Source organism: Ascaphus truei, chromosome 4, assembly GCF_040206685.1.
Source record: "Ascaphus truei isolate aAscTru1 chromosome 4, aAscTru1.hap1, whole genome shotgun sequence".
Lineage (NCBI taxonomy): Eukaryota > Metazoa > Chordata > Amphibia > Anura > Ascaphidae > Ascaphus > Ascaphus truei.
This window is the reverse complement of record NC_134486.1, coordinates 283,592,572-283,610,749: the sequence shown is the minus strand read 5'-3', so window position 1 is coordinate 283,610,749 and position 18,178 is coordinate 283,592,572. Positions and strand designations below refer to the sequence as shown.

Sequence of the window (18,178 nt, the reverse complement as noted above, 5' to 3'; positions counted from 1 at the left end):
TTTAAATCTGTCCCTGCGTTAGAGCGCCCAAGGGCAGAACAAGTACAGGTGTCAAACGGTGTGTAAGCAGTGATCTTGAACAAGGAGAGCAGGGCAGATTTTTTTTTTTTTTTTAAGAACTTCTTGAGGTTTTCTTTAGCTATAATTAGCACACTGCGACTTGCAGGACTTTTTCACACCCAGTGCATTAATATTGTGTGCAATTTACAGGAGCTCCTCAAACACTTTACAGCTACAGTATGTTAATAAACTGACCAACTACTGTATTTGGAAACTGGATATTAATTGCCTTTTTTACTCTAGTGGTTAAGAATGCAGGGTAACATTTTGTCATGCAGCCTGTAAGCAAATGTTACTGATGGCTAAAGAGTTGGGTTATTTTTTTCTTCCCTCTGTAAAAATAGGTTTAGTAGTTCTCTTTTAACAAATCCAGAGGAGCAATGCCGCATACTCAACCACTGTTGGCTAAGTGACATTGTAGGTGAAATACGTAGGGCACACCAAATGCAGAATTAGATTCCCGCTGCAGACTTGTATTGGGCATATAATGGAAGCTCTTTGGCTCTTCTTACTTTGTTTTCAGTGCGTGTAAACTGATACTATTTAGTATGTTGTGCTTTTGTGTCTCTCACCCCCATTGCACTATGCTGCAGAATACTGTACGTCGGAGTCCTATAAATAAGTGGTGATCATTTTGTAGTGTTCACCGTGCAGGCAATCTTTACATGTTCAACGTAACTTCCTGTAGCAGATTACCAGGCATTCTATCAGCCTGAGCCATGTGAGCGGCAAGAATAATGCGTCAAACAAAAAAATGCGCAATTACTATTGTCACAGAGGGAGAGTTATGAAGGATTTTTTTTATTATAGAAAGGACAAAACTGCAGGTATTTTTGTTGAAAATCATGGACATGTAACTGTTTGCCTTTCTGGATTATTAGTTATTTGAATCTGTAATTTCACAAACCAATATCATAATTTGCTTACATGAATAAAATTGCTAACTGTATATTAAGTCGAGGTACTCTGAGAACTGTGTACTCATTCAGTGCAGCCTAAATGTAGCTTGAATAAACCGCAATATGCCTTGCCCTCAGAGCGCAAAATAAAAAATAAAGTCTGTAACAGTTTTAGCTTCTCTAATAGGATATCATACAGTTAATGTGAGAATTATCTTGAAAAGCCATTGAACTTATTGTCAAGGTTCGGAGGAGAATCCACGAGGAGAGTCTGCAATACCGGATCAATAGGGATGCTCTTTGGTACAGTAGCTGGAACCAGGAGTCCGGATCTGCGGTGCGATGTAGGCAATAAGTTCAGGAAGGAGCAAGCAGATGGGGTAGTCAGACGATCCAAGGTCAGGGCAGGTGGTAAATAGAAGAGTAGTCGATCAAGCCAAAGGTCAGAGCAGCTCTCAAACAAGACGGAATCATGTAATGATTTACAGTAGCACGAGCCAGCAGCAAGTCTGGGAGCTTCCCAGCAGCAGTGAAACAGAGAACCTGCCTCCCGAGTAGCAAGCTTGTTGTTAAGCACTGGAGGACAGGCCTTTTTATAGGCTGTGGGAAGCCAGGTGGTGTAGTCAGTATAGCCGTCTACCGAGGGTTCTTATACTTATTTATACTTTTGTATTGGTTACCGTGGTATAATCTACTAAACAGGTCCATTAGGTGCCCTGCCTGTTCTGCTACAGGGATAATTACTTATTCAACAAAATGACATTGTTTAATGTTGTCTTTTCAGTGTTATTATCATTCTTATAGGTAGAATGCTCAAATCTCCTTTTTCTAGTGTGTAGGGAAAAGCTCTTTGCAGCAAAATGAGTATTTTGCATTTCACATTCTTTAACCACAGCAAACATTGCATACAATACAGTGTAAGATTTTTGCACCTGCTAGTAAATCATTCCGGTTCCCATGTGCTATGTTGGCCCATATCTACTAATCGGCGCTGTTCTGCTAAGACACATTCAGCTTTTGGTGGCTGCCAAGGTTTCTTATGGAATAGCGCTGTTTAGTAAAGATGGGCCATAATCTTTTATACGTAATGTATGCTTCTTTTAAATTGCATGTCACTTTTTTAAGCAGTTAGGTAAGATTACTTTCATTTTTTTTGTTTTGTTTCGATAACTGAATTAGCCCTTCTTAAAATAACTAGGGCAATTGTTTCTGTATCAGCACAGTTAAAATAAAAAGCAGGAACATCCTTTCATGACATTCTCCGTTAAATAGCTGTCATGCACCGTCTAAAATTAGACATAGGTATCACTAGAGATTCCTTTCCTTTCTCTGCAGGACTTACCCTATCACTTTGTACTTTTATCTCTGAAATATAAATATTTCCCATTATTGCTCATAATGAATAAAACAAAAACTCCTCTCAGACAGAATTGAGTGTTGGACAAGACTGGAGTTGCTGTTGAGAATGATCTGTTTTGAAGCAGTCTTAAAAGCCTCCATTCTTCTTGATAAACATTAATTGATCTGCTCTTCTATATTTATGCCGGACAAGATAATCATTACAGCCCAGCTAGATAGCAAGCAAACTCGTCTGGTATATTTAGGATATCAAAGGTCAGAGGGAGTGAAACAGAAGGGAAAAGATGGCGTGTTAAGCAGCGGAGAGAAGCAGATGATTGCAGGGGGTCACCCAATATGGAGTTGCGACATCCTCTTTCAATGACATTGCAGCTTTCTATTAATTACTGAGGTGAGGCTGACCTAGACGGCCATATTGTGTAAAAAAAAGGAAGTAATATTTAAATAAATAATAAGCGCATTGCTGCTTTAAAGGCATCCAGCTTGCAAATGGTTCCTAAATTACCAAAAACCTAGAGCATTTCTCTGTGGAAACATTGTTCTAGAGAGGAATAGTTTTTATGACACTAAGCAGGATTCACTATAGTTAGGCAAATCTAATGTAATATTTGGCATTAGGAAAATTATAGTATTTTTGACGATTTAATGAATTCACAGGAAATTATATATGCATGATACTGACCGAATTTGCATGTGGGTGTTTGCCAATAATGGAAGAGATACACAGTTGTCTGTATCAATTTCCCTCACGTGAGAAAACTGTACATAATACCGCGCTCCTCCCTATAGAAGTTTGCTGCAGGTAAAAAGATAGGCTTTAACATATAGAAAAACAAAAAGAACGATTCCTGCGCTCCTACCAATTAGGCTAAAATAAAACAATATTCTCATGAAAATGGGTATTTTGTTAAACCCTTTGGCCAAAGCGTTTGTAAGCCTGCATGCCACGTCAAGGCAACCCGTTAATGCAGGTACCTACACTATATAAGTATATGTAATAATTGTCCCATGGTCCAGTGAAAAAAGTGTAAAAGCCCTGAAGGGGTTAAATAAAGCATAAGCTTATGTGGGTAGTGCAATTAAAATCTGTCTGAAGCCAGTGTCATACTTACCTTTACTATGGAGGTAAACTGGGTACACAAATTCCCAGGTGTGAATATAATAAAACTTACACATATATATCTCTCTGTCAGCCTTACACATTCACTTACCATTCAATGGAGGGTGATGTCCAGACTTCAGGGCTTTTACACTTTTTTCACTAGTCCATGGGACAATTATTACATATATTTATATAGTGCAGGTACCTGCATTAACGGGTTGTCTTGACGTGGCATGCAGGCTTACAAACGCTTTGGCCAAAGGGTTTAACAAAATACCCGTTTTTCATGTCAATTTCCCTCACGAACACCAATTCTGCATCCAAGTATGACCCTGTACAGCCCAATGGACATGAATTGAGATGTCTGGACACAGGATGTAACATGTCATGACTACGGATCAATCTGAGATGCTCAAGGATCCTAACTTTAAGCATACGACTTGTTAAGCCGACGTACTGTTTAGTACAGCGGCAAGTCAGCAGATAGATCACATAGTCAGAACGACATGAGATGAAAGAATGAATCTTAAATCTACGTGTCCCATCTGAATTGGAGATATGAGTGGCTTGCAACATGTTTGGACAGACTTTGCATCTCCCACACTTGTATGAACCAATATGTTTGGGAAAGAACATCCTAGTGGACTGAATAGGTTTAAGTACACTAGGCGACAGTTTATTGCCCAATGTAGGAGCCTTGCGGAACACAATTCGTGGACCCGTACTAACGATTTTAGATAAAAGGGGGTCTAATGTCAGGGTACCCCAATGCTTATTGATGATACACTTGATGGCAGGGGCTTGGTCACTATAGCCTGTGATAAAGAAAGGAACATCTGAATTATCAGCTTGTCTAACTTTAGGGGTCATGGAAATTAAGGAATCTCTATTCGTATCAAGGGCTAATTGATAAGCTTTATTAAGATCTTCCTGCTGATAGCCCCTGGCCAAGAATCCATCTTTCATTTCTTCCGCCCTCTGAACAAAGTCCTCCACGGAGGAACAGTTCCGACGTAAACGTAGGAACTGCCCCCGTGGGATACCTTTGATCAGGGGGCGGGAATGACAACTGTCAGCATGTAAAAGTGTATTTCTAGCATTGTCTTTACGAAATATGTCTGTTTGAATACATTTGAAATTGTCCACATACAAATTAAGATCCAGAAATTGAATCTTATTAATGTGATAATTATGTGTGAACTTCAAATTTAGTTGATTATCTGACAAGTAGTCAAAGAATTTTTTTGGGCTATCAGCAGGAAGATCTTAATAAAGCTTATCAATCAGCCCTTGATACGAGTAGAGATTCCTTAATTTCCATGACCCCTAAAGTTAGACAAGCTGATAATTCAGATGTTCCTTTCTTTATCACAGGCTATAGTGACCAAGCCCCTGCCATCAAGTGTATCATCAATAAGCATTGGGGCACCCTGACATTAGACCCCCTTTTATCTAAAATCGTTAGTACGGGTCCATGAATTGTGTTCCGCAAGGCTCCTAAATTGGGCAATAAACTGTCGCCTAGTGTACTTAAACCTATTCAGTCCAGTTCTTTCCCAAACTTATTGGTTCATACTGTACAAGTGTGGGAGATGCAAAGTCTGTCCAAACATGTTGCAAGCCACTCATTTCTCCAATTCAGATGGGACACGTAGATTTAAGATTCATTCTTTCATCTCATGTCGTTCTGACTATGTGATCTATCTGCTGACTTGCCGCTGTACTAAACAGTACGTCGGCTTAACAAGTCGTATGCTTAAAGTTAGGATCCTTGAGCATCTCAGATTGATCCGTAGTCATGACATGTTACATCCTGCGTCCAGACATCTCAATTCATGTCCATTGGGCTGTACAGGGTCATTCCAGTGTGTGGCAATAGAACAGATTGCCTTACCCCTAAGGGGTGGTGATAGGATCAAAATCCTTCACCAAAGAGAAGCACACTGAATCTTTACTCTTAATACGTTACAGCCCAATAGACTGAATGTTGATTGGGATTTGAGATGTTTTTTATGATTGCATTTTTCAAAGTGTATTTAGACACTGTATTTTTATAATATGATGTTATTTACTATGTTATGACCACTTCTGCTCTCTTTGCCCTCTTTCTTTCTTTTCCCCTTTCCCCTCCCCCCACCCCTTTCTTCCCTTTTCCCTCCCTTCCCTCCCATCTCTTCCCTTTTCCCTCCCTTCCTCACCTTCCTTTGCTCCCCCTCCCTTCCCTCCCCATTCCCTTCCTTTTTCCCTCGCTTCTTTCCCTCTCCCCCCCCCCTTCCTTGTCCCAGTCCACACTTTCTATTTGGGTTTTGTGATACATTTAGATCTTATTCTACCAATACAATACAATTACAAAGTACAAAATAGATAGATCATGTTTATATAGACCCAATCTCTTTTTGCAACATCTATCAACTTTAAATGTTTTTATTTTATTATGTTCACAGCCAATGATTATCATTAAGAGACTGTTTAAAAGTGTTTAAAAGTGTTCTTTAATATACAATGAGCAAATGAGAACACTATATGTTATGTTGCTATATGTCATTATGCAACTAGTGAAATAGATATGTCTTCCATTTGATATTCACAGCTGTCACGATTTTAATTAATTCCCCGTTCGCGGGGTTTGTGCTTTAAATATGGGGCTTGCAGGCACCCTCCTTACTCCCAGACGAAGCGCCATTTGTGCGTGAAACGCGTAGAGGAGGAGGCTGTGCTGCAGCCTGCTGTTCCTATTGTGTGTTGCCAATAAAGCTTTGAAGTTCAACTTCGGATTCTGACGTCATTGGGCTGTTCGTTGTTGCTCCGGATTCACCCCTCTCTCTCTACATTGGTATTCGACACATAGTCTGATTGGGGGGAAAGGGGGGTTCTTCGTTAAATTACTTGGACATTTTGGGCATGCTGCATGACGAAATCAAATACATTGAAAGAAAACATTTTGTTTTTGTTGCTTTCATCTGCCATCCACCCAAGATTAGAGAAAAGCCAAGTGATCCGTATAAGCCCATTTACGTCATCATTTTCAAGCCATGTGTGATGGTTTTCCTTTTTACGTAGTTACGTTGTAAATGAGAACAATGGAGATTTCTAATGCACATGTGATATTGGTAAATAGTTGCATGTCCCCTTTTTGCTACAGTTAACAACTTTGCACTGAATTGTTTTGTTGTGCCCTGTACTAGGAACAAACTTCACATGTTGAGTAAATAAAACCCCAAATTCTCTGTCTCAGGTGTTCTACCCCAGCAGAGATGGCACCAAGATACCAATGTTTATTGTCCATAAAAAAGGCATCAAGCTGGACAACTCTCACCCTGCTTTTCTGTATGGCTATGGCGGCTTCAATATATCTATCACAGCAAGCTATAGGTAAGAATAACACACTGTCTAATGTTTTCTCTCACTTTTTTTCAATGTGTACAGTAGTATACTGTCTTAATTGGTTGCAGAGAGCCTTTGTTATTGCTGAACATTTCACGATGCATGAAGACGTTTCCAAACAATATGAATTGCTCCTTGCATTGCTCGCATGACTTATTAAACCCATTTTCTAATAGAAACACCTGACAAGCATAAGACACCTTAATGTGTGCATTCACTATAATTAAAATATATTTACATTGGCAGTATTGCCACAAATGGCACTCCTGTGAGCATGTGACACGGGTTAATACGACTACCTAGCTGACCAACCTTTCTCTCCTACAGGGTCCTTCAAATGAGTAATATCTCCTCTCAATCCGTCACAAATATAAACCTTTAATTGCTGCCATCACCAAGGATAAAGAAAAGTATTATTGCTAGGGGTCCGTTTTCAAGTTTATTAAGAAAAATATGTAATTAGCACACAAAAATCTACTGTAGTAAAATGTGTCCAAAAATGCAATCACTCTCAAAATGTGCAAAGTTCGATTAGGGCCCAAAGACGATACATATTCAATTTTAGATTTAACATACAAAAATAGTACAGTTCTTGGTTAAAGAAAAAGAATAATACAAGAAACATGTAGTACAATATATGCAGACCATTCCGTAAACATAATGGGCTAAACAAACCAGAAAATGTAACATACGTACGTTACCACAGAAATATCAGATTCCTCCAGGAGGTTGTGGAAGTTGGAATATGAGAATTCACGTGTCTGAATATTTTAGGGGTTCTACAAGATATATATATTATAGGATATATATATATATATATATATATATATATATATATATACACACAGGTAAACCCCGTTATAACGCGCCCGTTATACCGCAAAATGGTTATAACGCGCTTTAAACGTGGCTCCCGTTTAAAAAAAAAAAATTTAATTAAAATTTTTTTGCACACACTCTACACTGCACACACTGCACACACTGCACACACTGCACACACATTACACTGCACACACTGCACACACTCTGCACACACTCTGCACACACTCTACACTGCACACACTCTACACGGCACACACTGCACACACTCTACACTGCACACACTGCTCACTGCACACACTCTCACTGCACACACTCTCACTGCACACACTCCCAGCACTCACTGCACACACTACCAGCACACACTACCAGCACACACTCTACACTGCACACACTCTACACTGCACACACTGCACACACTGCACTGCACACACTCTACACTGCACACACTCTACACTGCACACACTCTACACTGCACACACTCTACACTGCACACACTCTACACTGCACACACTACACTGCACACACTCTACACTGCATGCACACACTCCCACTCCACCCACACCCACACCCACACAGCGTCCGTGTCCCCCTCCCAGAGTACATTCTGCGTCATTGTGCCCCCCTCCACACACACACACAGAGCGTCTGTCCCCTCCCAGAGTACATTCTACGTCCAACCCAAGTACATTGGTTGTAAGACACTTGTTAATCCTATCTGCTCAGTATAAATGACCCCTCAATTGCCAGAGGGCAGGGGTTACCTCATGTTCACGCCCCCTCCAAAAAGTCACGATCACGTGCTTGGCACTGATCGTTACGTCACCATAGGGCCATGAGTGGAGGGGGAACTCAGATTGCGCAGGGGGGGAAATAGGCAAATACCGCCAAGACTAGCGAACGCGAGTAGAAGTTCTGTACATCTCGACTCGCTCTGTGCAACCAATCCCTGTACTGATACGGACGCAAGCAGGGCCACAAGACAAAGCCTTGGGCAATTAGAGTTAATAAGGGAAGTGCATGTTAAATTGTGAGGTCCCCAGCCGATACGTAGAACCTCATTGTCCTGTTTTACTTGTACTTATGTAATGTCATATTCCTATTACACACTGAGCCCTGTAATAATGTAATACAAAACTTTACATACTGTACCCTTATATCATACATTTCTATATTCCTAGTTTTTACTATGTTATACCGATTACTAACGGAACCCTTATTCATTTATTACTATATTCTAATTACATTCAGCAACTTATATGTGTAATACTAAATGTCTATTACGAACTGCACCTTCATTTATTATCACCCTCTATTCACCAACCACACACACACACACACTGACCTCCCCGGCAGCCTGCTATTGAAGAAAAAAAAAACACACGGCTGCCGGAGGGGGCTGGGAGGGAGAGGGAGGGGGCTGGGAGGGAGAGGGAGGGGGCTGGGAGGGAGGAGGGATGAATCGCCGCCATTTGTAGGGATTCCGGCCACCTCTTCCTTCCTTCCCTCCTCACACCCTCCCTCCCGATCAGGCGCGCGTGGCCATTTTTTTTTAATTAGCGTGCCCCCGTTACTAACGCGGACCGCGCTATAACCGGGTTTACCTGTGTATATATATATATATATATATATATATATCACATATTCAAATATGCAAAGTGATAAGGTTCAAGCACACTTTTCACTTGAATTTTGTTTGTTAAACACATTGACCAAAATAAACACAATAAAAAATGTACAATACAACCATATGGATTAGTGCTGCACCGAAGTGGTAAGACTTTTCCAAATCATCTTAGATAGATACATGCAAGAAAAACAGGATACGGAGCACAAATAGTCCCAGGATGCATATGTGAGAAAGGACAGGGGAAAATAGCGCAACAATGCAAATAACTGTATTCTGATATAGAACAAAGACCAATATTAACCAAATCACATGGTAGCAGATCAAATCAGGCACATTGAGGATAAACCTCCTGAACCAGATAACGCAGATCCTTGTGTCAAGTAGCAGGGTCTTCAAGGTTTCACCTCATTAATACAAGATAGCAAAACATAGTGCAAATATGCTTTATACTATATAGAACACACGTTGGTGAACATACACTCACAAACGTAGGCTTAAAATAAGCAGTGAGACCGCCAAGGGTCCAGGAGTAGTGCTGGAGACGTCTATGAATGCACACTGTCCCCCTCCTTCCTCAGAGTTGGATCGCGATGTCACTTCCAGAAGAGGCGCCACAACCGGAGATCACGTAGCTGAATATCAGATGTTGCATGTCGGGTGCAGTCCTTAGAGTCTCAGTACATCAAAGCCCTACGCGTTTCATTCTTAACGAACTTCCTCAGGGGAAGCATCTGACATCCATCTCAGTGTACTCAGGTAGCAGTGCCACTTTCGGAAGTGACTTGCGATTATATATATTTTTATACACTTTATAGTGGTTTTATGTAAAAGGGCATTGTTTTAAAAGCAACACGAAGGCAGGCATTTAGTATTTTTGATCATGCAGCATTTTTAGTACAAAGGGGAGTCTGCTTCTTCAAGGAGCAAGTATTATTTAATGCAATGTAGGAAGTCTTCATATGCACTCTGTCCTTTTTTAATAGGCTGAAGAGGTAATGATTTTTAGTTGCATGTACAGTATTATTGACTTATATTTGCAATTATCCTTACATAGAAAAAGCCTCAGCTGAAATCATTTCTACAAAGATACTGAGCCCATTAAAAAATGCAATCTTTATTTTCAAATGGGCTTCACATTGATTGTTACATACAAGTTGAGGTGTTCTGAGTACACTGAGCTGCGTAGGGATCCTTTTGACCTTTCCTCTGAATAAAAGCCTAATGCCATCACATGTTGTAGGAAGAGATTCATAAAAGGCTCACACCAGGTCTAGGATTGGATGGGTGGTGTGCAGTCAGTAGGAAATATGGTAGCTGGAAATCAATTTTAACATACCATTTAGGGAGAATCTTCTTCAAATACAATATAAAAGCAAACCTACATGCAATATGTGTTTAGGGAGTTTATGTTCACAAGACCTGTAAAGAACTATTTTACCCACACAAATATGAAAATATATATGGTTGACGGGGGCTCTGCTTCTATAAATCAATGGTAACCATATATTTGTAGGAATAAAATCAAGAGCCTGTATCCCTCCGAACCCCCCCCCCCCCAACACCAAATACATATGCAATGATATTTGGAAACTGTATACTATATGCGTGTTTCCAAAATATTAAATCAAGCAGCACACAAAACCCAAAGGAGAGGAGCTACCCCTCTTAATCATTGGGGTTACTCTCATACATCCCAATTAATGATTACCACACAGGGGAGAAGTACTCCCCTCCCTTGGTATACATCATGCTTTGTACAATGGGACTCCTTGATAATCAGAAATGTGTTTTGTAAGGCTGACCCAAACAGAGGTGTAACCCCTTATTGCTATTAGAGGTTATTCTGTTAATACCATCCTTGTGATCTTTATAGGCAGGAGAAAGATGTGTCCCTCCTCCCTCCCCCCCCCCCCCCTCATTTTGTGCAGTGGCTACGATGTATGTTCCATGAACCCCCATAGCTTGGGAGAGACTGGACATTATTGGTATCCAGGAGGTGCAAGGGAGAATCCTCCCCAACAAATACTGTCCCCTCTGCATGCTCCCCCTTAACCCACTGGTTTTCTATCTTGTCCTATGATAAGTAGGCAATTTCTTGATCATGGAACAGTGCTGTCTAGGAAGAAGCATCTGTTATCGTGAAACGCACGTTGGCCTGTGCAGTCATGTCATAGAATAGCATAGAATACTCAGGAGGGATAGACACTGCTTCATGAGACTCAGCAGGCACCGCAGTGTCCCATTCCCGAGTACCAGATTGATTTCAATTAGGGGCTTTTATATTATTACTATTCAGTATTCTACTTCTACATTAGGAAATTTAGACCAAGAAGGCTTTTTAACCTCGCCCTGTATATCAATATAGAGTGAGTCTTCTTACTGCCAACTTTGCAACTGAACAGCATTCTGTTTGCCTATATTAAGATCAACTAGACCTATAGGTAGCTCTAAGGGGCTTAATATTCACTCTGTGTTTCTCTAACTATTTTGAGAGTTCCGTGGCTGAAATATTTATGAGGATGGACTATATAATGAAACATTTTTTTATAAAATACATAAATTCTCTGCTCAAGCGATCTACAGTATGAAAACAAAGAAACTAAATATTATTTAAGCAAATTTTCACTTGATTGTTGCAACTGTGAACATAAGGAAAACGAATTATAGTTACATTTCATTCTTAAAGCTGCAGTTCAAGCAATATCCTACACGTGTTTTTTTTAAATAAATCAGTTCTGTACTATGAGAAAATACTTGTTGCATTAAAAAAAGACATTTTTAATGTATTCTAATGTTGCAAGCATTTTTGTTTCTATTGAAACCATTTACAAAGTCACACCCCCTTCCTCTTCTGAGACAGGCTCTGGCTCTTGAGCCCTGCCTCTGTCTAGCAGTGCACCAATTGTATCTAATACCTGCCCGGTCACATGACCTTCCACACCGAACTTTGCATCCAAGGTATTTTTGTGCAGCCCTAACAGTGAATTAAATAGCCCCCGATTTGGCGATCAATTACAGGAGAACGGATCGATCGGCAGCTTAGCTAATCGCTTATCAGTGAACAGATTGTATTGATGCACATATTGAATGGGGAAATTTTTTAAAAACGGCAGTTTGAACTGCAGCTTTAAGAGCCATTGGTGTTTTCCTAACATAGAAAAAAACAGACATTTGTTTCTACCTATACACTACAAATAAGAGCACACTGTGACATGTTTTTAACTATCACTTGTTTTTGAGAGACGTTTCTATTTTAATATCACATGTAAATAAAGGTTAAGCTTGATGTTTTTTGTTAAGAGCATACAGAGTGCTACAAGATAGGGACATCCTCTCCTGTTTTAACATGGAACAGTGCATGAAGATCACTCACTCATTTTTGCTTTTAGCGATCTGACTTACTGATTTCCAGGGAGTCCTGAGGAGCAAGTGCAATTAGTTAAAGTTAACACCCCAACGTCTGCAGGATAGAGGTGGGAGCAGGAGGAGTTGTTTTTATGGCCTAAGGTCCATGCTGATGCAATTCATGTACTGTAATGTGTGCATAAACCATTTGGATAAATGAAACTAAAGCAGTCTGGTCATTTTATTTGCAATCTCGAAGACCCATTGTTGCAACAAGAAGAAAAAAGTCCATGCTGTTTTGGCTGATTGGAAACCACTGTCAATGTAATAAAAATGTGCCATGTGCTGAAAAATCAGGTTATTAGGTTGCAAAAGTTATGTTTTTTCCTGCTTGATTTTCTTGTGTGTGAGTCAAATACTGGTGGTTATTAATGTTTCAAGGCAAGTAATTGGCACTTGACAAGTTACTTTTAAGTGATTTTACTGCCCAAAATTAATTATGCAGTGAATATGCCCTTCTTTTGAATACGTGTAGCCTATTACGTTTTACAACTATTTCTTCATACTCATACACCACTTCATTTCTCTTTTACTGTATCTCACTCCCTCGAATTAACTCGACGGATGCTTAGTTGGTGGTTATGGTTTACAATTTTGCTATATTGTTTTGATGTATAAAACATTAATAAGGTTAATTACACAATTATAGAGCAGAGACCCCCCCCCCCCCCAAAAAAAAAAATCCGCAAGAACATCCATGATTTTCCAAAATGTACAGCTACTGATTATCACTGCCTGATGGCCGTTGCTCTTTAACAATACATGGGGTAGAATCCTTTGGGTTGTTACTAAGAGTTAATCGTCACAAACATCACCAAGCACAACAAAAGAGAATTTATCAATTCATAAAATGAGTTAAATGCAACACCTCTTGGATCAATATACATGCTTCTTACCGAGTATAGTTTTCAACAAAAATGTTGATGCTATAAGTTTTTATACAAACTCAAATTCGTTGCTATTATATAAAGGTCCCAAGCGTTGTTAATGCTTCCAGTTAATATCCCACCACTGACAAGTATCAATTTTACTTTTAATGTCTGTCCACATAATTGCCAACCGCAGCCAAGTGCATAACAAATCTTTATAGGACAAGAAATTACATTATTTTTTTATAACCAGAAAATTACATGGGGCACTTTAAGGAGAAGCCAGGGATAAAAACCAGAATAACACTTAAACGTATATGAGACATGTGTGGGAGTTAGCCTAAAAGGTGGAAGAATGTAATGTGTTATTGAATAGTCAATTCACATTGTTACATGTGTAAATAATTAGTTATGGGTATATTAGTACAGAAAAGGTTTGGAAATCTACTAGTTTAACCCCGCTCTGCTCTAGTAGCATTACAGTAACATTGTATATTCCTCTGCCAGTCGAGCAATGTAGTGAATTGGTTCCAGTTCAGTTTTATGCCTAAAGTAATTTGAACTCTAATAAACTGCATTCTGCTTAGAACAAGGAAATAGCCCTGAGTAAGAAACCGAGCAGAGATCTGCCCTGTGCCAGTAAGAAACACATTACAATTGCAATATTGCAAATGCACTCAGCCATGTAACCTATCATACACCGTGAAGATTGTGCCCATTCAAATGCATTGGAGTAAATTGTGCTCCGGGACATACAGTATAAGGCCGCCTCATAGCATATTCAATAGAGATCCTGAGGCGGGACCCTGACCTGGATTCACTATGCTATTATATGAACGATATCTTCCAGCTACTTTGTATTAGCCATTACCTCGGCCAGAAGGATTGCTGAAATTCAAACAGTATCATCCAAAAAAACAATCATATTTTATCAGGATATTCTGGTGTTGGGAATGGTCCCAGAGTTTAGGTCAAAATTGATCTCTTATTTCCACCGTAACCAAGATGGTGAATACACCTTTCTCCACCTTCCTCTTTGGAATTTGCTAATAATCCGTAAACACCATTCCCTCCTCCAGCTTTCTACTCCTGTTTTTGCGCTGCGAAGTCTGCAATGAAAACACACGGACTCGAGTTGTGACTTACCTACATTATCAAATCGTGCCCTTTAGGGCTCTTCCCTAGCTATATTCACTCGTCTGTTACTGCTAAAAAAGCCATTTTACAGAACTGCACATACAAACATCTTTTTGATTGGAAATGTGATCAATCACAAGGACTAACTAAGCTGCAATGTGGCATTAACTAACTTCTACTGGCGTGGCAATTAACGCCGGATCGGGGGGCAATGGCATGGATTGTGGCTTAGTGCGTCTCGTCCTTAGTCTGTTCAGTATAGTGAAAAGCGGGGTAACTTCCATTGGCTGTTTATCCCACTTCTCACAATACCAAATTAGGCGAGTTATCAGCTTATTTACTACTGCTCCTTATTCACCAATTTCTTCATCTAAATGGCTATTAACAATCAGCAGCTGCGATCAGCTTTTATGTACAGCAATAACTTCTTTTTTTAAGTAACCTTATAGAGAAACTGACACCTGCAGTAAATTCAGAGAATTCCTACTTAGATTGTGTTGTTTTTAGATTAGGAACTGTTGGTCACAACATTAGTTCACAAGGTGTCCAACGACTATATCTCTTACCCTGGCAGGCAAAATACTGGGGCTTGACAGTCTGTCTTCCTATTTGGATTACCTACCTGGCTACATGGTTAACAAAGTTCCTCATGTGCAATCCAATTACTGCTAAATTACTTTTTGCAGAGCGGTGCTAATGTGAATGTTTTAATTGCCCTAGAAGTCCTTAAAAATAATGTTTTGTTTTTTTAATTTTTATTATTTCTGATTTTAGTGTATCCAGGCTTATCTTTGTAAGGCACCTCGGTGGTATTCTTGCTATTGCCAACATCAGAGGTGGTGGAGAATATGGGGAGACCTGGCACAAAGGTAAACAGTATCTTACTATTGTCCACACAGATGTATGCTTGTCTAAGCATTAACCAAACCAATATGTCTTTCTAACAGCCTAACCTTCTCTGCTAGGGAGGCCTAAAAGGCATTGCAGGTCTCTCTGCCAGTTATCCAACTACTGTACTTGCCATACACATACAATGGGAAATGTAAGATTTAAAGGCTAGCATTTTATGTTTGTATAGTTATAGGTTTTTATGACGTGGTACAATAGAATCTGGTTAGTGGCAATATTTCAAACTCCAAGAAATGGCAGTGATGAGAATTCTTTATTTATTTTGCCTTTTTGTACTACAGCTGTGGAGGAAACAATGGTCACTTTATTTTCTTAACATTTAGCATAAACCTATTTTAATATTCTTTTTAGCTGGAGTTCATGCTTGCTGAATCTCCTATACGTAAACAAACCTACACATTGTATAAAATAGAGCATATGACATTGGCTTGTTATCTGTTTGATCTTCCTCTAGCACTAGGATAATGCCAATACAAAGTTAACATAATTTGAGCTTGAAAGAGCCTAGCCATAACAAATAACATTCATGTTCTAGGTTTCAGTAATATGTCACATCCACAGCTGTTTTTTTGTCAGAATAAGGCACTGATGATTTATTTTAATTGCAACGCCACTTCAGTTGTGATTTTATATATGGGAGCACCGTATGCTAGGTGATAATGGTGAAAAGCATTGTTGCAGACATGTCTAAGACATGTGAATGTGATATATATATCTCTAGCAGGAGATTGAGCACATTGTCACTTCAGCATTGGGCAGTAAATGCATATTGCTGCCTACATCACATAATGCCATACAGTTGAACCATACAGAAGTATATAGGTGTGAGAATAAAAACACAGCAACACACTATTCAATTAAAAAGTACTATTGTATTACATTTCCTGATAAAGGTGGGGCATGCATAATTGGACATATTTATGTATATGTATGTAGAGTATGTTTATTTATTTATAAAATGTTTTACCAGGAAGTAATACATTGAGAGTTACCTCTCGTTTTCAAGTATTTCCTGTGCACAGAGTTATGATGACAGACATGGTTACAAATACATGGGTATACATGTGAACAGGGTTATACATTATATGTAAATACATTATATTACATTAGGTAAACAGCGTTATACATTAAGTATAAAGACATTGCTAAAGATAAAATAAGTTACAGGCTTGTGTAACAGTTACAGACCACATAAAATGTGAGACTGCTTTAGTTTTGAAAGAGCTTAGACTGGTGGAAGTTTTGAGAGTCTCAGGTAGGTTGTTCCAATTGGGAGGTGCACGATAAGAGGAGTTGTGGCCGGATACTTTGTTGAGCCATGGGACCATGAAAATTCCCTTGAAGTCAGATCTCAGGTGATAAGTGCTGCGTGTGGTAGGGGTGACGAGCTTGTTCAAATACTGGGGTAGCTTGCCCAAGAAGTATTTGCAATGGAGAGAAAAGAAGTACCCTACAGAATGCACTCACTGTGTGAGCATGTGTAATAGTTATTTAAATCTAAAACCCTTTTATTAAATATTAAAAAGGAGATTGGAAAGGGGGATCAGGTATATGCATCCATGACCTGTCCCTATATAACCGCTATCCACTCTTAGTTATACAAGTGTCACTTTTAGCAGAGATATGGTAATTGATTTGTTTGATATTTGTCTTTTTTACGACAAGAAGTATTTGAAGGCAAGTCAGGAGAGATGAACTTTGCGCCTAGACTCAAGTGATGGGCAATCTAGTTCTTTGAGCATTTCACAGTGATGTGTGTTGTAGTTACACTGGAGGACAAATCGGCATATTGAATAGAGGGTATCTAATTTGCTAAGGTGAGTGGGGTGCTGTGCCAAATACTATGTCCCCATAGTCTATAATTGGCATTAGCAACTGCTGTGCGATGCGCATTCTGACCAGCGGGCTTAGGGAGGATTTGTTCCTATAAAGTACACCTAGTTTGGCATAGGATTTGGATGTGGGCATATCCATGTGCAACCCAAATGTTATATGGGAGTCAAACGATGTGTCCAGATATTTAAAACTAGTAACAGGGGCTAGGATGTATTAAAGCTGGTTCTTATAATAATAATAATAATGCTCTGTCATTGGTAGCTTTGGAAATGTAGCGCTGGTCCCAAATACCATTGTTACAATCTTGTCACTGAATATTTATTCCTCAACGTTTCGGCTCCCAACTCAGCCTTTTTCGAGAGCTTCTGTATTCTCAATACCGAAGAGCACTTGGGCAGTAAGCACCCGTATTACATCTGGTTATCCCTTTGAAATTAGTTCCTTATCTACAGACTGTGTGTATGTATATGTACAGTATATATTTTTAAATATCTACCGTATGTATGCCTGTATTTGTGTTTGTCTGCTTATAGGTGTAGCCTTAGGCCTTGATTATACTAAGCGCGCGCGCTGCTGCGTGACGTCACTAGGGCGATGCGCACGCCCGAAACCTGCACTGCAGACGGGAGACATGGCCCGGAGCGGTTCGCCCTCATTGGCTGAACCACTCACGTGACGCAGCCGTTGCGCAGGGAGAACATTTTTTTAAAATCTGTGCAAAAATTGTGCGCCTGGACACAGCGATCACGCGTACAATGTGTGCGCCTTC

General features: G+C 39.6%; 1 protein-coding gene across 1 annotated transcript in view; it reads left to right on the top strand.

Moving 5' to 3' along the window:
• The window catches only part of PREP (prolyl endopeptidase), a 199,451-nt gene that overhangs the window by 155,822 nt on the left and 25,451 nt on the right, over positions 1-18,178 (top strand). The window contains exons 11-12 of the mRNA XM_075597539.1: positions 6,656-6,792; positions 15,439-15,533. Coding sequence (XP_075453654.1) covers positions 6,656-6,792; positions 15,439-15,533 — 232 coding nt within the window. The remainder of the gene's footprint in view (positions 1-6,655; positions 6,793-15,438; positions 15,534-18,178) is intronic.